Raw genomic sequence first — 25469 nt, 5'->3', positions numbered from 1 at the left:
AAAAAAGAAAACACAATTCCATTTACACAAAAAGCAAACATAAAAGTGAAAACACAGTGCAGAGCTAATACCGACTACCGAGCACACGGCAACACTTATACAATTCTACTTCACAGACGGCGCCGACAACACATACCCAAAACCAAGGAAAAGAAATACCCTCAAGAATGAGGTAGGCCTGGGGCCGAGACCGGGTCGGGCCTACCCGTCTGGTGATGAGACGCGGAGCGGCGATGGCCCCGCAACCCGCGGGCCTCGTGGACAGTGCCTGGCAGGGGGTGGGAACGGGGCCCCCTTGGTCGCACTATCTCAGCGCGGGGGGAAACAGGAGGGGTTGCTGATGCTCGGGGTATAGAGGATCTTTATTATGTGCGACGAGCGTCTCCACCTCGGCCAGGTCGCGCTGCCGGCCTCCCTCGGGTGCAGCTTCCTGCACGACGCGAGCACCCCCTCGTCTGGTGTCGCCGCCTTTCCACAGCTCCGTCCCCTCCGTTCCGACTCCAACGCACACGACGAGCAGCTCCACCGCCCGCGAAGTCTTGACCCTCTGCTTCCGACTCTCCTCTTCTTGACTCTCCGTTCTCGTTCTGCTGACTCTCCCTCGTTCTCTCTTGCGACTCTCCGACCCCTCGTTCTCGTTCTGCTGACTCTTTCGCTCCGACTTTTACGACTCCTTTGCCTGACGAACACCGTCCTTTTATCCCCCCGTAACTTCGCCTTTGACCCCCTCCCTTTGACCTTTCACCTCGCTCCCCATTGGCCCGAGAAAAAGTGGGCGTGAAGGCTTTTTGATCCACAAATTTGCATATATCGATCGCCCTGGGGGCGGGGCCAATTCGCCCCTCGCTCACCGATTGGACGGCAAAAAGTGGGCGTGTGTCGTTTTCGATCCGTTTTTGAAGCAGAAAATCCGTGGTTTTGTACACGCTGTTCGACGCGCGTTCTGCATGAGTCCAACACCGGTACCCACAGCGGGGCAAGAACGGTGGCGATGCTACGGTTGTGAGGTGTGCGTGAAGGTCGTGGCGGTTGTGGTGAAGCGGCGTTGTGGTTGGTGGTTGTTGTTGTGGTTGTGATCATGGCGGTTGGTCCAAAATAAAGATAGTAAAAGAAAAACGGCTATCCTGAAGAGTCGCAGCACGTATAAATGACATGTATTCCCACTAGACAACGGGTTTGGGCCTAACTACACATGTACTTACCGAGATATCTCACCTAAGGGACCTGAATGGTGGTTTGCGAATCTGGTAACCACAACACTATATATATATGTATGTGTGTGTGTGTGTGTGTGTTTATATATGTGTGTATATATGTATGTGTGTGTGTGTGTTTATATATGTTTGTGGGTGTGTTTATATATGTGTGTATATATGTATGTGTGTGTGTGTGTTTATATATGTTTGTGGGTGTGTTTATATATGTGTGTATATATGTATGTGTGTGTGTGTTTATATATGTTTGTGGGTGTGTTTATATATGTGTGTGTTTGTGTGTCTGTGCAAATTAATGGCGTCATTTGACTTGCACCGCGTCCCATCTCTCTTCTTTTCTCACGGTTGGGATTATAGTCCTGTCATTGCGTCATCACGAATCAAGACCATTAAATTTCATTTTTTCATTTCTTTTTTTTCCCCTTTTAGAAATTTTGAGAACAAGGAAACGTCTCGAGAGGCTGCACGAGCCATGTTTTTACGTCACGTCGCGGCTCACGCTTTGCGCTCTGCTTGTTAGCCATGGCGGTATAGTTTGCGGGAGTGTTCAGTACAACACACTATTTTGTCGAGCGATTAACCTTAGACATTTTTTTGTCCTTCTACGCTCCTTCAGAGGGATTTTACACGGTACATTTCCACAACGGTTTGATGCTCCACTTTGACATTGCCGTTTTATTTTGGATCGAAAACACCAAATCGATGGAAGTTTGAATCGGGCCGTTCGCGTCACCGTCCCCAGTTGGGATGCCGCGCGGTGTTGTTCCTCCTCTTTACGTGTTACGACTGGGCCGTGTACCCTATGCCCAAGCTATGGCCGTGCAGAACCAGCTTGTCCGAGCGCACCGACATCACAAAGACCGAATGGACCCGCCCTGGAAGGAAGGGTCCCAGGCTCCGGACGTGCTGGTCCTTTGCGAGCACGACCCCGTGTACACCGTGGGTCTCCAACAGGTATCGCTTTGTCGCGCTCGAGCGAGTAGTCCCTGGGTTCGAATCCCGACCCTGCTGTAAACTGTCGTCTTGGTGTTTCACAGGCAGGGTGATCCATGGATGTGTGTGCCGTCCCTCGGACGGATGTTAAAATGGTTGTCCCATCGATTAGCATTGGTTGGTGGATGTTAAAGGTGCCGCGGTGTCCTTTGTGAAGAGTCTGCGAGCTATCGCCGGCACCCTGGCCAAATTCCTGCCATGACCAACAGAGGGCATTGCGTCATTGGCTGAGGGCGTGGCTGTGCCAATCACATTACCCCACACCCTTGTGCTGCATACGAACGGATAACTATATCTGCAGGACGTCACGATATCGCCGGCACCCTGAACAAATTCTAAATTCCTGCCATAACCTACAGGGAGGCACTGCATCAGTGGTGCTGCTGTGCCCCAGCAGCTGTTGTACGTAATCCGCCCCGGAATGCTTGGTGTGCGCGCGCAGCAACCCTAATACACTGCCGTGTTCGGGGCGAATTGAAATCCATTGTGTGTCCAGGATAAGGATTGTAACCTGAAATGATTCAAAACTTCTGAAAGAAGCTGAAAATACTTGGAAAAGTACATGAGAGAGATAGACATGGAGATGGAGATATATGCCTATATAGATATATATGCCTCTCCGCAAGAAAATGATTTGAGAACTTTCTCGGCTCGCCGAACGGGCAGCTGCTCGTAGGGCAAACTCACGACCAGGCCTGAGTGTGCTGCACGAACTCCTGATTGATCGCTACCGGTGAATGGACTGCGAATCTTGATTCGGTGCTTCTGAACACCAATGAGAAGGCCATATCGGCCTTGGTACAGGATTGAACGAAATGGGGTACATTCAAACAGCACGGACCATTTTTAACGAGATTATAATACGGGCTTCCCTTGCGAGATGAGACTCGAACTGCGACTGTCACCCTGTGTACACCCACTATCGTGGAATTGGAACTCTCCGAGGCGGTAATGAAGGCTCTTTATGAAATGAAGTTATTATTAAATAAAGGCACATTTTGGGTGTAAATAAAATGAAGCCAAATTCCATGGCGCTGCCTTCGCTTGTCCTCCGTCCCCTAACAGCTTAACTACTCCCAAACCCTACCCCCTCCACCCTCTCCGTGCAGTGTTATTCTGGCCAGACATATCTTAAGTGCCGTTTCAGCCACGCGATTACTTAAACCCATAGATGATACAAACAACACATATCAATCTTCTCAGGAAACACGCATCTCATCAAATGACGCAGGCAAATGTTCCAAAGCTAACTCACGTTCCCTGTTGGTGGGCGAACAACCCTATGCTTGGTGAAATCGGTAATTTCTTTAAAATTTTGGATTTCACTCCAGATTTCAACACTTTTATTTAGTCCATGAGATACGATAGACTTTGATTTTATACTTTAATTAGTCCGGAGAGTAGATAGTGTTTCCAAGGTAAGGAATTTTTGAATAGGCCGAATCAAAATGGTGGCTAAGACCACTGCGAGGCAAAGTTGGGCTCACCAAGGATAATCAAACGGAAGACCAAGAATGAACCCGAAGAAGTAAAGAACAAAGATGGAGCCATCAGGAGGAACCCGGATAGGATTCTGTTAAACAGATGACGTCCAGTTTATCGGCAGCGGCCTGGATCGAGAGACCTGTCAGCTTGGAGCGGAGGCCTCGGATGTTTGAGATCCACACATTTAGGGCCAGAGGAGGAGTAAATTGTATTTGTTTAAATATATCTTGTACTTACTTTCCTTTATTATTCAGTGTTATTCTTCCTCATTAAAGTGAACTAGTACGTGCCCGTATAAAAATAAATAAATAAATAAATAAATAAATATTCAACCCGCAAGCAACAAACAACAACCACACAGGCCGTTTTTTCGCTCTCGCGTGCCCGTACGTGCGTGGCCCGGAAGTTCGCATATTATTCGCAGTTACGATTATTCGCAATTTAGTTTTAATGCCCAAATATACAATTAGCACCAACGTATTTTGCCTTTTCGCAATGTCACCGCAAGGGAAAAAAAAAAAGAGAAGAGAAGAAGGAGAAAAAAAATTACTTCCTGGTTCGGAGCACACCAGCTCACTCTGATGTTACCGAAATTTATGCATCGTCTAATATGAAAACGATCATAACTTGCGGCATTGTGTTTATCGAAAATGCGCATAAGAAATCGAGAAATTATTGGAATACACAAAGTCATCACTCTCCGGAAGCCCGTACGTTGTAACCCGTAATGGGGAACGCGGCTGAGCTTCCCTTCCCCATCGGCCACGCCCACGCAACAACGTGTCTTGTCATTGGTTTGGAAAACAAATGGCCATAACTTGGGAACCACTTGTCCGATTAATATCAAACCTTGAAAAGGCACATCCTCAGGGCCCCAGCAATATACCTTGCAAGTTTCAATTAGATCGGACCAGTGGTTGTCGAGAAACAGCGGTCACAGACACACACACACACACACACACAGATTGCTGGAATTATAGTTAGACTAGTGCATGCCCATAGGTGCGTGCCCGTACATGCGTGGCCGTACGTGCAAACAAAACAAAGAAAAAAAACTTTCAAACCGCATGCCAGAAACAACAACCACACAGGCCGTTCCTTCGCTGTCGTAAACGACGACTGGATTGGGGCATTGTGTGTAAGAAAATCGAGAAAGAAAGAATACAGTCAGTCGATAAATCGAGAATGAATACAGTAATCGTCACTGACTGGATTTGGCATTGTGTTTAAGAAAATCGAGAAAGTACAGAAATCGAGAAAGAATACAGTACTCGTCACTATCCGGAAGTTCGCATATCGCAGTTATGATTATTCGCAATTTAGTTTTAATGGCCAATTATTCAATTAGCGCCAACATATTTTGCCTTTTCGAGAGGAGAGGAGAGGAGAGGAGAGGAGAGGAGAGGAGAGGAGAGGAGAGGAGAGGAGAGGAGAGAAAAAACCCGTAATGGCGAACGCGGCTGAGTTTCTCTTCACCATCGACCATGGCTACGCAGCAACGCTTCCTGTCATTGGTTGATATAAAATGGCTGCAGCAACGGTTCCTGTCATTGGCTGGTAAATAAATGGCCATAACTTTCGGAACCACTTGTCCGATTAATATCAAACCTTGAAAAGGCACATCCTCAGGTCCCCAGCAATATATCTGGCAAGTTTCAATTAGATCGGACCAGCGGTTGTCGAGAAACAGCGGTCACAGACACACACACAGATTGCTGGAATTATAGATAGATAACTTGTGATTTATTCAGATTTTAGATGTGGAGAAATGGAGTGCTGGAACGTATCTCCTGTATTTTAGTTCATCCTTATGGGAAATAGCTCATCAGTTTAGGTCGTGTTTTCCCAAGAATGTAACCTGAACTTAAACTGATCATTACCAGGATGTTTTTTTGTTTGGTTCTGGGGCTACAATATAATTTATACTAGATTGTTGCATCTATTGCTAAAAATTGGGTTTGTGTGCATGTGTTGTATCCACAGCAAATGCCTAGCTTGTACGAACAGGAAGTGGTACGAACCTGACACCTCTCATCCATGGATATTTCTCGTATTCCTATATTTCCATGAGTCCGATTTGTATTCAGGAACAGAAGAATTATGGTTAACCCTTTTCTTTTTTTTTGTGGTTTGCAATGTCAAGGCTCGTACGAGAGCGAACATAGAACGTGCAACAAGGGGAGCAGGAGATAAGAGGGGTGGGAGAGGGAAGGACAAAACAGTGGGGAACAGAGACATTTGGAGATCTGTGGAAGAGAGAGGGATGGGGGCAGGGAACACGGGGTAAAACAATTCTGAAATTGCCACTCTTTTGTCTAAATGCTGAAAGTTGTGTTTAAAAGACGATTTGAATTACATTTTCACGCTTGCAATGAATGGTAGGTTAAAAGTACCCGCTGAGCAGAACAGAGAGACATTAAACGCACACAAACACAGCGCACGTGGAAAAAGGCCTCATTTAGCATTCCTCCGAATGTTTTGAAAGTCACGTATTGTCCGCGAACGTCTTTCAACTAATTGGTGCAAAAAGGTACACTGGTGTCAACTAATGTCGTCGATCTGTGCACAAGTTGTTCGGCACCACGAGCATCATGGCTGATTGCCAAGGATCGTCACTCTCCAACTGGTGGCAGGTCGATCGGCTCGATTGTTTTCACGACTTGGGTCGGGAGTGAAATGCGTTTTGAAAAGACGTGTGCAAAGATTCCATGGAACGAAGTGCAACGTTTTTTGCATTACACCTTTCGCAGGCTTCGAGCCGCGTCGTGCAAAGTATCGAATTAGCTTTGTTTATTGATTTATTCGTTCATTTTATTTTACATTGATCTCGGGCTTGTGAGGCTTGTACGTAAAGCATGTGCAGGACGACGATGTTCTGAGATTGCAGGACACGAGCAAACAAATGACGAACGCATGCGGTACGTGGGATTTCAACCTGGGTTCCCTGCATCATGGGCCAGGAGTTCGGATGGGAACGCCAACAAACTAATGCACGAACCAACTCCGCGAGTTGTGCAGCAAAACCATGTAAACCCAGTCACCAGGAAGTCTTGATTTAATGACCGAAAATCTCATAATGTTTCTACTCAGGCCCTTTACCCATCAGATGAAGAAGCTCGGCTGCGCAAGTTTGGAGCGGATTTTCAACGAACAGACCGTGGCGGCCTGATAACATTCTTCGGACCGGGTCTGCTCATGGCCTATCCGGTGATTAATTTGGCGAGGCGGAGATGCAGCCTCCGATTGCATGTGGACCAGCTGAGAGCTGCAGCAACAACAGCATGCCGTGCACTCGGCGTGGAGAAGGCAGAACCCCGTGGCCCACCTGAAACCGGCGTCTGGATGGGGAACAACAAGCTCTGTGCTATTGGTGGGCCTTGTATTGGTACCTTTTCCCGTCATGGTTTGGAGAGGGTGAAACGTTTTCACAAAACTATTGGTCTTTCTTGATGTTCATGACATTTTGCATTCAACCACATTCAAAAACACAATGTGCATTTAACCTATCACCACCCACACCCCCCCCTCCCACCCTCCCACCCTCCAAATAATTTCCATCACAAGGTGTTCACTGTGCACGTCACATCACGACACATGGCTTGGCGCTCTCCTGTGACCCCGATCTGTCTTGGTTCCGGCACATTGTGCCGTGCGGACTCGAGGGCCGTGGAGTCACTTCATTAACACGAGAACTCGGGCACCGCGTGAGTATTTGTGAAGCTGTGACTGCCCTGCTTCCTGCAATCTCTGAGGCCTATGGCTGTAGACTCTTGCAGGCTGGCCAGCCATCGCTCTGGCTTGGCCCTGACGTTTGATTACGAATGTTGTGTGGAAGACGAGCTGGAAAGCGAGCTTGAGGACTGGACACTATTGGAATACACTTGCTTGTCAGATTGCATTTGGGCAAACAGACCTTCGGTTAATTTGCTTTTGGCTTCTCTGGTACCTCAAGCAGTTTGTAAATTATGTTGTTTTATGATTATTGTCGTTGCTGGTCGCCTGAACCATCAGGTAGCCTCAATAATGCATTTAAAAAAAGGTTCGGTTTTTATTAAACTTGGAAAGAGTTTGGAGTCCTAATATTCGAATGACACACGTTGCATTCTGTGCATGGTATCGGTGACAGTATTGTCGGGTTCTCTTGGTTTGGAATGGTTGGAACGTTTATGCGAGCAATTTGTGAATCGGTGGTGAAGCAAAGGGTCAATGGGGGGGGGGGGTGGGGAGGGGGTTAGGTTCATGGATGAATAGCTAACCTCCCCCCCTAACTTGCTCTACATGAAACAAAACCTGAGAAATGTGTTGTAACTTCAGCGAAGGTTATTGGCTGACAAAGTATTGGATTTGAAAATTAAATGAAGATAAAAATTGTAGTTTTTATTTATTTTATACCTGCACTTACCATGATGGGGGTTAAAAAGATGTGGAGTCTTGCGGATAATTCTGGGAGAGCGGAAACTCCGTAGAGGCAGAGGTCAGAGAACTGGCGATGCTGGTTGGAGGAGCGGTTGGGGTGGTTTCTTCCAGAAAATCCACATCTCGTCTATGTCAAAGACATGCTCGGGCCTACACCCTCTCTCCTCGATTGTCGTCTTTAATTCTTCCAGGTGACCTTTGGCGGCTGCATGGTCCACAGATGCAGATTCACCCACAAATTTAACGACGTGGAGGCTGTGGTGCTTTTTAAAATTTGTTAAACCAACCCCTGCTGACTTGGAAGCTGGTGGTAGTTGAGCCGGTGACTTTGCCACCAAAGGTTTCGACCACGCTCTCGTAAATACGCATAGCCTTTGCACGTGTCACAGGTCCACTCAGACACTTTTTTCTGGATCGGATCCTCCACCCACACACTTAGCGCTTTCTCCATGGGTTTCCCCCCACGTGTGGATCATAACTGGCTTAATGTATACGTAGTTGCTGAAATAGTTGCCTGGATATTAGCCTCAGTTTTCTTAATGGAGTGCTAGGATGACTCATTAGTGCCACAATACCTTGTAACTGAAGTTGCACTTTCACCTCCAGCCAACGGATCCAATCACTTTCTTCCGTCTCTTTGCACTAGATTCAACATCACCCGTCACTGTACACTTAAGAGGTATAATTAAGGGCAAAACTTACAGGGAAATGTAAATAAATTACAAATAATTAACGGTAGCAGAAATGCGGGTTTTGCAATATGTTGATGGGGCAGGGGACGCACGTAAAAAAGGATTTGTGCTTGCGATGTTCGGAATGCATTCCTCCAAAGCCACACAGCTGTTAATACACCGTGAAAGGACGTGGCGGCATGCGGTGTGCCGGGTTCACAACAAATGAGTGAGGGACGACGGGAAAGAACCGTGGACATGCGAAGCGTTATACCGCGAATGGTCAATATGTATGTTGAGACATGCACTACGGGGACACACGAATGCACAACTTGTGAGGTTTTTTACCTGTGTGTATGTATATGTATATATAATGTTCTCCCACTGATTTACAAACGTTGTAGTACAAACCTTATCAATGTGCTCACGTTGTAATGGTGCTGTACATAGTTTATGGACGATCTAACGTTCTAAACAGTATGTACTTTGTAGAAATATGTGTGGGTGGTTGTTGTCACCAACTTCGTGATAATATTCCACCGTTAACCACACCCATAATCGGTGTGATTGGCCCTCGGGCAAATGTGTCCAGCGGCCCCGCCCCCATCAGGCTGATTGACAGTCATAGTCCCGTGATCGCCCTCTGATCCCTTCATATTCCTTCACAAAGGAATTCAGTTTTGCGTACTTTCCGTGGAATCCTTTCAAGCTATTAAAATTATGACAGCAAAGGGCTCTGTCTTTTTTGCCTCTTTATTTATTTATTTATTTTTTTGCTTTTGTCATGGTCTGGAGTACTGAAAAGTGATCCCTGCTTAAACAATCAGCTGAACAGACCAAGTAAGCACTCGTGTAGCCTCAGCGACTTTTTTTTTTAATAAAAGATACTCCAACTTTCGTTTTGTATGTTGGGGTGGGGTCGACTCCCCCCCCCCCCACATGCTTCCCTACATCGAGAGTACGAGCGCACTCTCTGATATATTGCGAACCATGGTGTCTGTCTGTCTCCTGTTTGCGGCTGCCCTCTTCCCGAGCTGCATTCAAAATGAGAGAACAGGCATGAATAATATTGATGCCAGATTTTATTTCAACATGCAGAGTTTTGCCTCCTTTTTAGACAAATTGAACCTCCGCTGCCCAGTGTTGCACCACCATTGTATGATGGGCGGTATAAGTAGTTCAGAGCTTCGGCTCTTAGTGAAACCAAGAGTGCAACACAATTAACCTTTTTAAAGTCCATTAAATAATTTAAATTGATGGATTAACTTAAACTTTTCCCATCACTGGGATGGGCACTTTTGCTTGCTTTTCATGTCAATGGGGACGGGTACTCTGCCAAGTGATGTTTATAAATCGGAGATACGTTCCTGGAAGATACCAAAAACCAGGAATGTTCCCAAAATAATGGTTCCAAAGCATAAATTTGTGCTTATTAATGAATAAATCTTCTTATTTCGTATGCAGCACAAGGCTGCGGACCAGCATCATTGGCTGAGGGCAGAGCTGTGACACTGATGCAATCAATTCCTCTCTGCTGATTCGGGGGGGGGGGCAATTTGTAATTTGGCCATGGTGCGGGCAACAGCTTGCCTATACTCTTTAAGGATGACACCATGGAATCTTCAACGTCCATCAACTAATGGTGGCAGATGGGACACCCATTTAACATCCACCAGAGGGACGCACACACCCTGCCTTGATGAATTCTGCGTTGATGAATCTCCCTGCCTGTGAAACACCGCAATGAGAGTTTTTAGCTGGGTCGGTATTCAAACCTAAGATAGACAGCTTAGAGGTGAGTGTGCATACCTTTTGGGCCATCCTGTCAGTCCTAATGAATAAATAGTCGGAATGATTAATAAATGTCTCGAGAGTAAAACGAAAATGAAGCGTGGCCTTGTCCACTCCCAAAGCTTTTCGAAATGTTCAATTTAAATTGAAGGGAAAAGCTTCGTTTCATTTTCTTGGGGTTCGACATTTTGAACTTTGGAGCACAAATTAAATGGCAATGAAGTGTTGTCACCGTGGCGAGCAAACTGTAACTGACTCGAGGTGTTCTCAAACAGGCTGCGATGGATGTGGAGGGAGGCTTGGAGGGAGAAGAGTGGGATGGTTGCTTTGAGAGTGAGAGTGAGGGGTGAGGGGGGTGAGTTGGCACTGAAGTTGGAAAAAAAGAATGGTTGATGGAAAGCGAGCATCCATGGCAAACTGTGGTTTTTAAAAGTTTTAGGTCAGAGATGCGATTTAACACAATTCTTGATGGATGCAATGAAGGCGAATTCAGAGAATGGAGAGAAGAAGCGCTGTAATAGTTGGATTTTTTTGGCAAGGAATGAAGGAGAGGTCGAAATGAGAGCAGTCTGTTGAAATAGCAGAATAGTGCATTGTGAAACAGAAAAGAGTACCACATGTGTGAGAGAGGAAGATGAAGCATTATAAGATCGTTTTTGTTGTTAATATTAATGTATGAGAGAGTTCAACAGATTAGGTCATGCAAGTGTAAAAAAAAAAAAGAAATCGAGGAAGACGAGGAGGAAGTTAAGAGGAAGAAGAAGTAGCAGAATCGGGAGAAGGTGAGCGTGTTGTTGTTGTTGTTGTTTTTTTTTTATTTTTTTATTTTTTTATTTTTTTTTGAGATAAAGAGATTAGTTGGGAGAATGGGGGATGTTTGGAAAATGGGGAGGATGAAAATTGAAGGTAATGGGGAGGATAGAAATTGAAGGTAATGGGGAGAAAAAACAAACAAACAAACAAAAAAAACGATCGAACACCGAGTGGAACCGGTAGGCCTCAAGCCTAGGACTAGGCCTCAAACACCAGGTAAGAACGTCGACATAAATACTCACAAAATAGCACGATTTTTGAAACAAAACCGAACTAGGAACACACATTAACATGTAGGTGAGAAAATTAAACAGTTAAAACGGGACAAATAACAACCGGAACTTAACTTTGAGAACGTCAGCAGGGAGCCCCGAAGGAGACCTCTTGCCGCTCAAAACCGGAACCGGAAGTCCATTCCCGGATGATAGGCCAAATGCCCTCCTTACTTCTTTGTGTTAGGTCGTACAGGATTGTACGACCACTTGTTACACTCGCTGTAGTCCGAAGAGTGAGGAAAATGTGGATATTACTTTTCATTTTGCGTGCAGAAAATTAATATTCAAACGGAGTGTGTTTGATTTCCAACAGAGCATAGACCTTCCAATGCCAGGTGCAGTCCAAGCTCTTCCCCCACCTCTCCACTGAGGGGTGCACCCAACATGATGCTTGAACACCCAAAGTGGCATGCACCAATTTTATTAAGAAAGGAAGGTTTTTTTTAATGTGATGTTGACCTGTGTTTGAAAATAATGCGGTGCAGCAAATTTCAGTTAAGTTCACCATCGGAACATGTAGAACAAATAAACAGACTTGCAGATTAAATATATATATATATATATATATATATATATATATATATATATATATATATATATATATATATATATATATATATATATATATATATATATATATATATATATATTAGTTCTGGTTGTGGGGGTAGATGGAAGGATTTCATTGGGAATTTCGCATTATGTAGAGTTGCTTGGTCCGTGGATGAGTAGAAAGCATCTCGATGTAACAAAGTTAGGGAATCTGTGAGCTTAAGTGTTACGTGTCACCACACGAGGGGTGGTGTGGTGTTAATTAGCCGAGGGAGTAAGAATAAGTTCCTCAGTATGTGATTGCCCTCTGATTTTTTTTCCCCTATGTTTTTATAGTTCAAGCCAGGCAATAAAGGTGTAAAACATGTTCCTAAAACCACAACAAACGGTCAGCCAGCCCCGCCTTCCCGGATTTGGTGCGAGCAAGCCACGCCCCGGAGGCAGAGGATATAGAGCGGGAACAAGAAGGAGCACACAAGGGAGGTGGTGGATCTGAAGAGAGAAATCTGTGAGGTAGAGGGCAGGCAGGCTTGCGCACGTGTGGATTGTGGAATGCTTCCGCTGGAAAGAACGGGAGATCGGCAGAGCACACACACAAGGTCGGTGTGAGGAATGCATGAGGCAGGTGGCACCTTTGGAAAGAGGATGGCTGGCACATTTTGAGCCTTCGTGTGGAAAGCTGCTTGCGGATTGCCTGGCGTACGTCTGCCCTGCCACGAGAGAGGCGACGGCGCCATTTTGCGCGCGTGTACACGTGCTGGTGGAAGCGCTCCCCATTCCGAGTTCAACAAGGACCAGCTCTGTGCCAAGCTGAGTACCAGTATACTCAAAAAGGGGGGGGGGGTTCTATTTAGAGTACCTATATATAGAGAGTAGCGACATAGGGGGACCAGAATTTGATGGTCACGTGACACATGGGCGCCATTTTGTTTCACACTCTCGTGCCAAGCTACGCATCGAATCCAGATCTTCACCGAGTGAGCTCGGAGAGACCGAGTTTGAAACTGAGTGAAACTTTTAGTCAAAATGACGGGTTGTTGCGCCTTTGGGTGCAGCAACAAATCTGAGAAGGGGTACAGGATGTATAGATTTCCAACAGATGCAAAAAGACGGAAGATATGGGAGCAAAAAGTGAGCAGAGTGGGATGGAAGCCTACTTCATCATGTTTGTGCGAGGTAAGAGAAGGGCTGTATCAGTCCCATGTATTAATATCAGCGTATGTATGAAGGAAGTGACTGTGTCTGCGAACCTTATTCATTGGAATGCCATTATTATTAATCATTATGACATTGTTATGAAAATCCAATTCTTTGTAATACATAAAAATAATTCAAAAAACATTCCTTCATATGTTGTGAAATTGTGTTTGAAGGTCATTCATCAATGTTGGCCATGGGTCTCAAAAACTAATAGAGTCTAGATCTACTAGTAGTAGATCTAGAACTTTTGCAGCATTTTTATTTTTGGTTCAAACTCAAAGTTGGTCCAAAATGTCAAATTTGGCTTCAAATTTCCACTCATACTTTCATAGGCCCATTACTATCTTGGTGTATAGCGAAAATGGTGCATGCCGTGGCTCGACAAGTACCAATCTTAAGTTAGAATACAGTTATTTTTCTAATCTAGCAGCATAGTAGAGAGTAGCATACAATGATGAAATGTGTAAACTAGATCTTAGAAATGAATTTTGAGAACTATTCTATTTTGTTATAATAATGTTTTCTACTTCTATAATTTATTATTAGGACTAAGAAATATTCAAGATTAGAAATATTGTATCTTTTCTTCTGCAGGTTCACTTTGATGAGTCCCAGTTTGAAAACAAGAGAGTAGATGGGAAGAAAAAACTGAAGTGGCAGGCAGTACCAACCATATTCTATCATCGCAGTGTGCCAAAACCCAGGAGGCCTCTAAAACGCCTTTCCTGTACACCAAATACTGCTAGTGCTACCAAGAAATCATGCATTGCTTTAGACCATGCGTACTCTGTTAACACAGCAGACAAAACAACATCAACTTCAAGTTCAGGTATGTGAACTGAAGTTATGAATCATTTTCTTTGAACTAAGTCTGTAGTTATTTAACCCTAAAAAGACTTTGGTGTTTTGGTAGTTAATAAAATTGTGTGTGTGGGGGGGGGGGGGGGGTGGGAGCTTAAAGCCTTCCCCCCTCGGCCGCGGATTCATTCATGCATGCTGCTACGGCGGTAGCGCACGCACCGCGCGTTATCCAGAGTGAAACAAAATGGCGCCTATAGCTGAGTTGTCGCGACTCTCGATATATAGGTACTCTAGTTCTATTTATTATTATCATTATTTCCTTTTGAATTATTGTCTTTGTAAATATTTGTGTATGTTCATTAAATGTATTCCTTTTTTAAGAAACTGTATTCGTCCATTTGTAGTGGGTTCGTGGATAAACCCTCTTGTGCTGTTCTGGAACAGTGCTCCTGTGCCATACTCCTCCACCAGTCCGCCATGTCCTTCGAGCACGTGTTAAAATCTGTCGATCAATGAGTCCGCCTCCTCTTAATAAGGAACCGTTCGGCCGTCCCGGGAGGTTGGCGGTGTTCACCGCCCGTCACCACAATTTGGGTCGTGGGGTTAACTTGGGCTGGCCACCCCCGTGACTATATATGTATATATATATATATACACATACACATACACTCGTGGGGTATGCTTATACATTGTGTAAGCACACCAACTGTGTTTCCCCATTGTCTCAGGTCGCTCACCTGCATTTGATTTCTATTTTTATTTTTTATATTCATTTACGGATGCTTTCTGACAGTTCTGTGATTTTTTTTCCTGGTGTATTGGCTTCGATGTCTACCGGCACACACAATTACCGTGCTTCCCTATTGTCTCGGGTCACTCACCTGCATTTTTTTTTCATTTATTTATATTTTCATTTTTTGGATATGGTCTGAGGATTCTGTGATCCCCGTATACTGACCTACAAAACCCATTAGACATAAGGGAAGGACTATCTGAAACAAAATAACTATCTCAGAAACTGCTATATGTTGTGTACCATTACTTTGGGGGTCTTGGTTCTCAGAACCATCACAATACAGTGGTTCTGAATGAAGGGATTTTGAGTTACGCGAGGGAGCTTCAAGAATCCACGGCTTCGGGTGCTGAGATCCCAGGTTCACGTCCCATACTGTGTTGATTTGCCCATTGTCTCACTTGTGTCCTTGTGGAAGTACATTGATGTCAAGCAATGTCTTTCTCTTGGCGTGCAAGTTATGTACAAGCTGCACAATTTACTGTTCATTTCCATCCTTCAACCATTTCCACCAAACACTGCCCCACTCCCTTTCAGACGGAATAATTTTTAAAATATCCTGAGTATAACCTGAAAGTTGAAGTGTTTTCAGCAAAGCCTTGACTGTTTGCAGTTGGTTAAGGAATTGTGAATTATTACCAACTTAACCAGAAGAGTTTGAACTGGATGCAAATTCACCACAATTGGTGTTGTCTCAGTTTGTAAACGACTTTTGGTGAAGTTTCCAGCCCGACAAGTCCCTGTGCCTCCTTTCAACCATCGGCACTGATCTCACATTGGTGGTCAGCCGAGTAAAAATGTCTCGCACTCATCCGTCGCAGTGGGCAATTGCGATAAGTGAGAAGTGAGCGAGGAATCCGGTGATGAATCTGTGCGACGTAGTGCCTCCTGTTGAAGTGAGTCGAGGTGAAGTCTCGTCAAGGAAAGTAATTCTCCCAGCACTATGACGGGGGAAAAAAAAAAACAAGACGGTGCAGTAAGAGAGAAAGCATCACCAAAGTGCAATGTTAAATGAGACTCGAGGGAACCGTGTACCCACAGGCAGAGTGATATCTGGAGTCTCCTTTGAGGAATAGGCTTTGCAGAAAGTGTATGGCTGCTCCAGTTGCAAACAGGCGAGCAGTGTGTGGTAGGATGAGCAGCCAGGCATAGTCGATAGCAAAAGGATTTGGTGGTGAAGAACGAGAGTCGCTGCAGAAGGAAACCAGGTCGGCAATGACGTCCCAAACCGAAACATCTGCAGGTCGAAGACAAAGCAGATGTGAGACGGAGGCAGGTTGCAAAGTAAGTGAGGAATCCCTGGATATAAAACCTAATTTGCTTGCTTGAAGCGAGCTCCGTCCCCGTCCTTACCACGTTGGGGCAGAGCAAGAGCAAATTTCAGGCAAAAGCACATTTATGCAGTCCAAGGTCTGCCCCTCCAAAGCAAAGATGGGGTGGTTCAAATTTTGGGCAAAAGCATGTGCGCAGCCCAAGCTCTGATCAAATGATCGCTCAATATTTTAAAAAATATATTTTTTAGTCCCGGTATTAGAGATACGTCGGTTTACTCACCAAGCGTGACAACCCCTCACGTGACCACATGCTCGATGTTCGTGGAAATGGCCACTGCATCCTACTATCACCAAGTAGGCCTCCAGTTTCTGGGTTTGGCGATCGTGCGTACGCTGTAATCGGTATAGTGAGTGTATTTGTGTCTTAAGTATGTGGATATTGCCTGTGTCGTGGTGGTAGTCTGTCCGTGAGCAGGACATCTCAAAAAGTTGCGGACGGATTCGGACAAAATTTGGTGGACAGGTTTGGTCTGTGACGAGGATGAAACGATTAGATTTTGGTGAAGATCCGATTCTAGATTCTTCATTATTGAGAGATGGAGCCAAAAACAATATATAGCACGATATCTCAAAGAGTTGTTGACGGATTACGACGAAACTTGGACGAGTTGGTTAGGTGACGAGAACAAGCCGATTCGATTTTGGTTAAGGTCCGAATGCAGATAGAAAACGTAAACTAATCAGCCTGGCAGAGAACGGCTCTCTACCGAGTGCTGGTCTCGTTATCGATTGTAATTACTACAAAATAATTCTGAAATTAATTATCTATGCAATTCCTTTTTTTTTTTTTCACTGGATTTGTAAGTGAACAAAACTGACGCTTGAAATTTTTAAGCCTTTTGGCAGGATAGCGGATGAGGGTTGAGAAACGATGAGCACACACACCATGTTGAGCTGTAAAACAATTGAAGTTTGGAGCCTGTACCATTCATTATAATGTAATATATCGTGGTTCAGTTACCTTACCGTGATTCAACCAGTGCTGGGTACTGGGCAGAGGTAGAGGCCTATCACAGCATGCACCCGGCGGGATCACATTGGGGGGAGATGAACGAAGCCACACGTAAGGACGGCCATAGCGAGCATACGCTGCGAGCAGGAATAGGGAGCTTCCAGGAGGCTGAGGAAGGCACAGAGCAGAGACGTTCTCAAAGCATCCAAATGTGTTCACCATACAACTCCACCTTACTCCCGCTGGCTTGACTTACCGGAATGGCAGCTTCCTGGTCACCTGGAGAGGCCGGAAGGAGTTCTTCATTTTGCTGCTCGTCGAGGCTGCAGTCACTGTTACAGTACAATGTTTTCTTATTACACATCCATGCGATCAGTTTGATGAAGGATTATAGCTAATCGTGCTAAACATGGCTTTTAAATGAAGTATTAGTCTCTTTTGTGGGCCAAGGTACCTGCGTCTTAATATGAGCATGAAACATGTGACAATCGGCAAACTTGATCGGTCGGTGGACTCTCAGTCGGTCTTTATCACTTTTCAACTGGTCTTGCACCCATACAGTCTCATCCAACGACCAATTTTCCATCCCATGATTTGATACGTTCGTTGGTGACTCAACGGTCTCCTTTAGTTTAGTTTGGGTTTAGTGACCGAAACCCGTTCCACGTCCACCTGTGCATGTCCAAGCTTTGCGATCATTTTCGCTACTTGGTCCTCAATTTTGAAATCATCTTCAACTGGGGTGTGTTCAGTTACCACGCAGCTAGCTAGCGCTTCCCAAGCCGGTCGTTCCTTATGAATGGTTTGGAATCGAGTGCTTAAGCTGCTTGGCGAGCGCTCTACAAGAAACTTCATGGTAGCCGAACACACCCCAGGTGTGTACCTGAGCCTGCTCGTCCCTTTATTCTTCTCTTGCTAATCCTGTCTGCTGAACCCTCCGGTTTGGCCTGTTCCCCACTGCTCCGTTGTCTGTCCATTATTTTCTCAGCCTCTGTTACTTAGCTTTTTCACAGGTCGATGTGTATTATAGAGCAACATTGAAGGCTGGCAGGATGGCCGAGGCCCTAGAGATATCCACACTTACCTCTTGACTCTCTGAGCCATGCAACTCAAAAGAAGCAGCAGAATTGGGTTTGTGTGGCAGGTTAACAACTTGACGTAATATCCATCTGTGAAACGTCCATTAGCTCCACCTCCCAGAGGTGGGTGGAGTTATGTTTTCAACCTTGTCTGTCTGTCTGTCTGTCTGTCTGTCTATGAACAGGATACCTCAAAAAGTTATTGGATGGAGTCTGACGAAATTTTGTGTACATGTTAAAACCAGTCCATGTTATCAGTGAACAAACCTTGCACGTACTGGTGCAGTGTCTGAAGATCTCGGACTTCCACGATCCGACTGGAAACGACTCTGCATGTATGGGACGTCGGAAGAGGAGGTACACACAATGAAAGCAATCAATATGACATGTTGGTGATGAAGGGTGCAAGAAGACATCTTTTTGAAACCCAGAGCACATGTGGAACATATAGAGGGATAATTACAGGAAATGAATTCCCACTTTGATTATGAACATTGCTTGTGTGTTCATGTGTGCCAAGACACGCAGCAGGAGTGGAACTTACACCAACAGTCTCTCGGTTCACCACAGTGACTAGCAATTCCTCCCTTCCACGTAAACGCAAGGAGAAATGTTGGAATCCCTGAATGGATGACAGGGGGTAGAGATATATATATATATATATATATATATATATATATATATATATATATATATATATATATATATATTGACCATGGAACCAGTGATTGTAATCAGATAAGGGAAAGTGAAAAGAAAAAAAAAAACAGTTCCTTGTACGTCTTCATTATTGTACCGTTTTATCCTCCACATCAATGAAAAAGTTTTTCTTCGACATTAAAAAGATTTCAAGAATAAGAAAAAGAGCAATCAGAGATTGCAGACCCTCGCCAGGACTTGGTTTGTGTCGTGTGTTATGTAATTGAGACATAATTAGCAATACCACTTTATAACTGGAGGCAGTGATGACCAGGTACCACGAAGTCCTGCTTTGATCGGACACCTGACCCTGACCCAAATAAATTCAAATGCAATGGAAGGTCAAATGGGTACCAGTCCTGCATTGGAGTAGTCAGAAGGAACCCGAACAAGCAATGATGAAGTCATCAGGAGGAACCTGGATAGGATTCACATTTCAGCTGCTGCTCCTCTATCCTCAAACCCATCCAAGCACAGCCAAAAGAGGCTGTTGGTGGACATGTTGGGTGTGCGACAGGCAGAATTTTTTTTGGCTGTCAGACCATATGTCCAATCAAGTTGAAATTTAAAACATGCATTCCCCAACATTACGAGATCATAATTGAAAAAGTTTCGTGTCGATTAATTAAGTGGTTCCAGAGAAAACATGATTTAATATTTTTCTTCAATCCAATATGGCTGCCAAACCAAGTGACCTATCAATTATTCCTCAACAAACTTGTACACACAAGGCTTGGGGAACATTTGTGTGAAGATTCCCCTCAATCTGTCCAACTGTTCTGGAGAAGATTTTTTTCGAAGGTTTTTGGGGTAAAATCCAATATGGCTTCCAAACCATGTGACCTATAATGTCATATGCGAACCTTTTCCTCATCGGTGGTTGTACGTGTAAATTTTCACCTCGATCTGTTCAGCCACTTCAGAGAAGAAGATTTTTGAAGGTTTTAAAAAAAAAACAATGTGGCTGCTGAATCTCGTGACCGATGACGTCATCAATTTTTCCTGTGGACCCTCAAAAAAAAATTATTTCTTTGGAGGGCAGATTACCCTCAATTTTTTTCATACTGATCAGATGTAGCATTCCACATATGCAATTATGACGTCATAAGAAAGGTACCTATAACGTCATAAAAATCACATTCCCCATGAGGAGTACTTGCTGTATGCCAAGTTTCAATTTTTTCCATGGTGGGGTTTCAGATACAGAGGTGGGTTTTTTCCAACATGGCTGCCATACCACTGACCTATGACATCATAATTATCATTAAAAAATTCCACATGAGTAGTCGCAGCAAAGGTGGAGATTTCATCTCAATCCGACAAGCGGTTGCAGAGAAAAACACGAAAGTTCTGGGCGGACAAACAAACAAACAAGAAAATAATGACGTGCAGAGCACGATACTTGCAAAATACACCCCTATCCCCCCCCCCTCTCCAAAGGTGAACATCGATTATTTTTCAGATTGAAATTGATGATTTTAGAAGTTTGACCTTTGACCTAAAAATAGTTTGTTTACAAATTCAGTGATGCACGATGAAATTGCCGCTTAATTTTCAGGTTAAATCTGATGAAAATGGATGATTTTTCCAATGAAATTCGATGATTTTAGGAGTTTGACCTTGAGCTGACCTTTGACCTTTTCACCTCAAAATTAGTTGCTTTCCCAATTCAGTGATGGACGACGCAAATCCTGTTCAAATTCTAAATCAATTAAATGAAAAATGACGATTTTAGAAATTTGACCTCAAGATGACCTTTGACCTTCGACCTCAAAATCAATAGGCTTCTCAGTTGAGACTACCTCCACAACTTGGTAAAGTTTCATGACGATCGGTTTCGAATTGTGACTTGTTGGCGATAAACAGAATAACAAAATTGATTGACCAATATATTTGAAAATTATCGATTTTGCAAATAATAAATGAAAATTATGTGTACTGTATATATATATATATATATATTGTTGCGGTTTGGGGATGGGGGGGGGGCTCGGCCGAGTACATCAATCACTGTCCGCAACCAATCTGGGTTTTCGCACCTTACTCTCGACAGCCAAATGTTACAGATCCGGCGCCACCTTAACCACCGCAGTCTCCGGGGTTATAACGCCGGCTGGTTCGGCACAATTCTCGGGTTACGCGGCTCGAATCACGATACCAAAATACACCTGTACCTTGCCAGCTGGGGGAATAGACCCCGGTTACAGACTGGTTTTGTCAGAGACCGAGCGGAGTCTACCAGTCTGTAACCATTTTGGTTTTTACATCCAAATCCAGTGGATCGTTCCTCGACGCGGCACAAATTAATTCAAAGCGGCAACTTCATACAAATCAGAAAGATTTATTGGGGACATCGAGGAACACGACACAAGCAAAGCATTCACGACAATGTTATAATTAATCTATAACCCGTTCTTAACTAGGGAGCTACGGATTACGGGTTTCGGAGGGGACCCTAACGAGATACCCTTAAACAACATGCAGACAAGACACGGAGTACTTGGTGATGTTTCATGGACGAGAGTAAAGTGTCAAAGGCACGAATGTGGCTCATGACAAGCCGATGTCGATTGATTCGAGCGCCCAAGTTCAAACACTCCGCGTAGTAAGATGGCGCTCGTCCTCCTTTTGTCGCACCACCCACGCACGCGGCCTCCATGCGTTCTGACCCCGCGTAAGGTCGACGGCACAAGACCGTCAGATCGATGGTGGGTTTCAGCTGGTTTCGTACAAGGTCCAGCATACAAGTCCAGGCCTGGCCTGTTCACCAGACCAGGCCAAATTGAGGTGTTGGACTCTGCAGGCTGGGTCCATGGGATTCCAAGACGTCGTTGAGCCGTGAGGTGAGTAGGGACAGTCAGAGGCTCCGTCACTGGACTCCAGATGAACCTATCGATGTCTCCTCACGAAAGCCGATCGCGCCCCACCTCGGCGCTCAGTTTCACCACTGCCGATCGCAGACTCGGCGCGCTCAGGTTCAGGTTCAGCTTCTCTCCCGGCAGATTCACCCTGCCTTTCCTTTTCTCGCTCACCTCGAAGCCCACTGCAGTTTTAATTCTTCAGTTTCACTTCTCCTTTTCGGCCCTCGCTCACCTCAAAGCCGACTGCTGACTCACACACAGCCAGCCCTATTCAGCCGATCACACCACACCGGCGCTCAGTTTCACCACCGTCTTCCCGGCGCTCCTGCAGTCTTTTCCTTCACTCGCTCGCCTCAAAACCGACTGCCCAACTCGGTGCTCTCAGTTTTACCACCTTTTCTTTTTCGGGCGCGCCCCTTTACGAAGCCGACAAACTCCTCCCTTCAGTTTCACTTCCTTCTCTAGGCCACTCCCCCTCTCAGCACGCTGGGCGGAGTCCATTGTCCGGAGAGAGTAAGGAAGAACCTCTCGGAGCACCACCAATGTACGAACAACAAACAGCCTCTTACACCTCCTGACAAACATGTGACGTCCATTTACCGAACAACCTGGCTAAACATGCATTTAATGGGGGATCTGGGCTAATCCTATATTTAGTAACACACTAAGGGCCATTTCTGCAACAATATATATATATATATATGTATATATATATATATATATATATATATCACTCATAGAGTGTGACACTTGGTGAAACAGAACAGCGCTCGGAAGGGAGCATACCTCCACCAGGCTGAACAGTTTACATTTTGTTTGCCACTGATAGGTCGGATCTGAATCCGGACCTTCACCAAAATCGAATCACCTTGGTCTTGTCACGGAACCAACTTATCCACCGAGTTTTGCCATAACTCGTCCACAACTTTTTGGCCACAATCTCTCAATGGTGAAGAATCACTGAAAAAAAATACCAGATCCGGATCTTCACAAAAATGGAATCAATTAGTCCTTGTCACACACCAAACCTGTTCACCAAGACTCGTCCGAATCAGTCCACAACTTTTTGAAATATTATGCTCACGGACAGACAGACAGACAGATGAGTGCACAAACAAGCTGTGTGTACCTTCAGTGCTACATGTAATTATATGTTGTGTAGAATGCGTCAGATAACCGTGCCCAACACGGATTGCACTTACTGGTGGTCCAAGTAGGGAAAGGTGTGACCTCTTGTCGGTTGGATGGCCACGACGATCAGGGCACACCTTTCCATTGTCTCTCTACACTCCGTTATCCATGAAAAACATCCCAATGTACTAAGTGAGAAGAAGGACACCATACTTCTCGTTCTTCATTGTGCATAGCACATGGCTGCGGGTAGCATCATCCATCTACTGTGGGGGGAGAGGGGGGCGTGGCCGTGCCGCTGATGCAGTGCCCCCTGAAGGCGAGAGTAAGAACTTGTAATTTGGCCAGGGTGCCGGCGATAACTCGCCTACTCTAATATATGATTATAACACACCTATATGTGTGTGTCATTATATATATATATATATATATATATTCACATCAAACTGTTTTATCTTGCTCAATATTCCGGTAGGGTACCTGCAGAGTGCCCAACACTGCCATGTCTTCCTGGAAACGCTGGAGTTTGTGGCGCAGAACTCGCTGCGTCCAGTGAGAGCATCGGAGAAGGTGGGGAAGAGAGAGGGTGGGGAAGAGAGAAGGTGGGGAAGAGAGGTGGGGAAGAGAGAAGGTGGGGAAGAGAGAGGGTGGGGAAGAGAGAGGGTGGGGAAGAGATAAAGAGTGGGGAAGAGATAAAGAGTGGGGAAGAGAGAAGGTGGGGAAGAGAGAGGGTGGGGAAGAGAGAGGGTGGGGAAGAGAGAGGGTGGGGAAGAGATAAAGAGTGGGGAAGAGATAAAGAGTGGGGAAGAGAGAAGGTGGGGAAGAGAGAGGGTGGGGAAGAGAGAGGGTGGGGAAGAGAGAGGGTGGGGAAGAGATAAAGAGTGGGGAAGAGATAAAGAGTGGGGAAGAGAGAAGGTGGGGAAGAGAGAGGGTGGGGAAGAGAGAGGGTGGGGAAGAGAGAGGGTGGGGAAGAGAGACGGTGGGGAAGAGATAAAGAGTGGGGAAGAGATAAAGAGTGGGGAAGAGATAAAGAGTGGGGAAGAGATAAAGAGTGGGGAAGAGATAAAGAGTGGGGAAGAGATAAAGAGTGGGGAAGAGATAAAGAGTGGGGAAGAGATAAAGAGTGGGGAGAGAGAGAGAGAGAGAGAGCATGTGTCAGTGGTTGTCCCTTCATGTCGCTTCCCTTAATACGTTAATGTTGCAAGTACTACGCTCGACGCACACAATACGCCGACATCCACACTCCAATCGCAACACCCACACAGCCGCATTGACTGGTGCCATGTTACAGCCACAGCTGATCAAGCGAACACCTCACCTGCACGGTGTGCACCTGCTGCTCGCAGGGCCACGCCAGCTCGGATACAGCACCGGCACGGCACGGCACGGCGCAATGCGTCCAATCCGTAGTGACGTCACATTGAAAAGGGTCGTTCCGTGAGGGAATGAAGTGGACAGGGTGTGGCTGACACAGGTGGTACACCTGTTAATAATCAGGTGACTTTACGTTTTTTTTTTCAATTTCAACATTACTGTTACAAGGCGGATAAAACGCCAAATTTGGTTCGATACCCCTGAAAGGGTTAAATACGAGGAACGCAGGAGGAGGACATCTGACCAATCACAACATACGCTGTGGTTACCAATTATATGTTGCAAAATCTTGCGAAAGATACTTGCAAAATCCACCCCCCCCCTCCAAAGGTTGCCATGGATACATGAAATTGTTTATTTAATCAAGATTAAAATTGACAACCTTAATCAAAGCTCAGGTCAATCAGATGAAAAAAATTTCTTGTTTTTCAGATTGAAATTTGATGAATTTAGAAGTTTCAAACTTGAGTTGACCTTTGACCTTTTGACTTCAAAAATAGTTGCTTCCCCAATTCAGTGATGGACGATGCGAATGCCGTTCAACTTTCAAGTTAATCGAATGAAAATTGACGATTTGTTTTCAGTTGAAAATTGATGATTTTAAAAGTTTAACCTTTCGACCTGAAAAGTAGTCGGTTTCCCAATCCAGTGACGCAATATGCAAATCTTGTTCAAACTTCAAGTGAATCGGATGGAAAAATGACGATTTTAGAAATTTGACCTCAAGATGACCTTTGACCTCAGCCCTCAAAATTGATGAGCTTCTCAGTTGAGACTACCTCTTCAACTCGGTGAAGTTTCATGACAATCGGTTAAGGATTGTGACCTGTTGGCAATAGATAGACAGACAGACAGACAGAGAGGGGTGAAAACATGACCTCATTCACCTTCGGTGGAGGAGGTAATAACAACTTTCCTCCGAATCACTGTGGACTTTTCTAATTGTCACCAAAATGGAAGCTCTCGTTAATGCGAGGCCTGCTGCTGGTGACCAGCAATAAACTTGTCGATGCGTGGGGAGATCTTTGATATATA

General features: G+C 45.0%; 2 protein-coding genes across 3 annotated transcripts in view; one reads left to right on the top strand and one right to left on the bottom strand.

Annotated features, from left to right (window-relative positions):
• Nucleotides 1–1764: 1764 nt before the first annotated feature.
• The window catches only part of LIPT2 (lipoyl(octanoyl) transferase 2), a 31603-nt gene continuing 7898 nt past the window's right edge, over nt 1765–25469 (top strand). The window contains exons 1-3 of one of the 2 annotated variants that reach the window (XM_085862152.1): nt 1839–2168; nt 6783–7062; nt 7257–10398. In XM_085862152.1, the coding sequence (XP_085718278.1) occupies nt 1962–2168; nt 6783–7062; nt 7257–7507 (738 nt within the window). In that variant the 5' untranslated portion in view covers nt 1839–1961 and the 3' untranslated portion in view covers nt 7508–10398. Of the gene's footprint in view, nt 2169–6782; nt 7063–7256; nt 10399–14004; nt 14240–25469 lie in introns of those variants that run through there. The other variant, XM_085862153.1, reaches the window with a different exon arrangement.
• LOC147009411 (uncharacterized) lies at nt 14965–24546 on the bottom strand (the record flags this gene model as incomplete). Its single annotated transcript, XM_085862187.1, has 7 exons — nt 14965–15945; nt 16044–16241; nt 17305–17458; nt 17547–17622; nt 18637–18698; nt 18914–18991; nt 24379–24546. Coding segments are annotated over 7 exons (894 nt in total), but the record flags the coding sequence as incomplete, so codon positions are not given.

Source organism: Eptatretus burgeri, chromosome 17 (assembly GCF_056783735.1).
Source record: "Eptatretus burgeri isolate ZD-2024b chromosome 17, Ebu_testis_v1, whole genome shotgun sequence".
NCBI lineage: Eukaryota > Metazoa > Chordata > Myxini > Myxiniformes > Myxinidae > Eptatretus > Eptatretus burgeri.
This window is presented reverse-complemented; position numbering and strand designations above follow the sequence as displayed.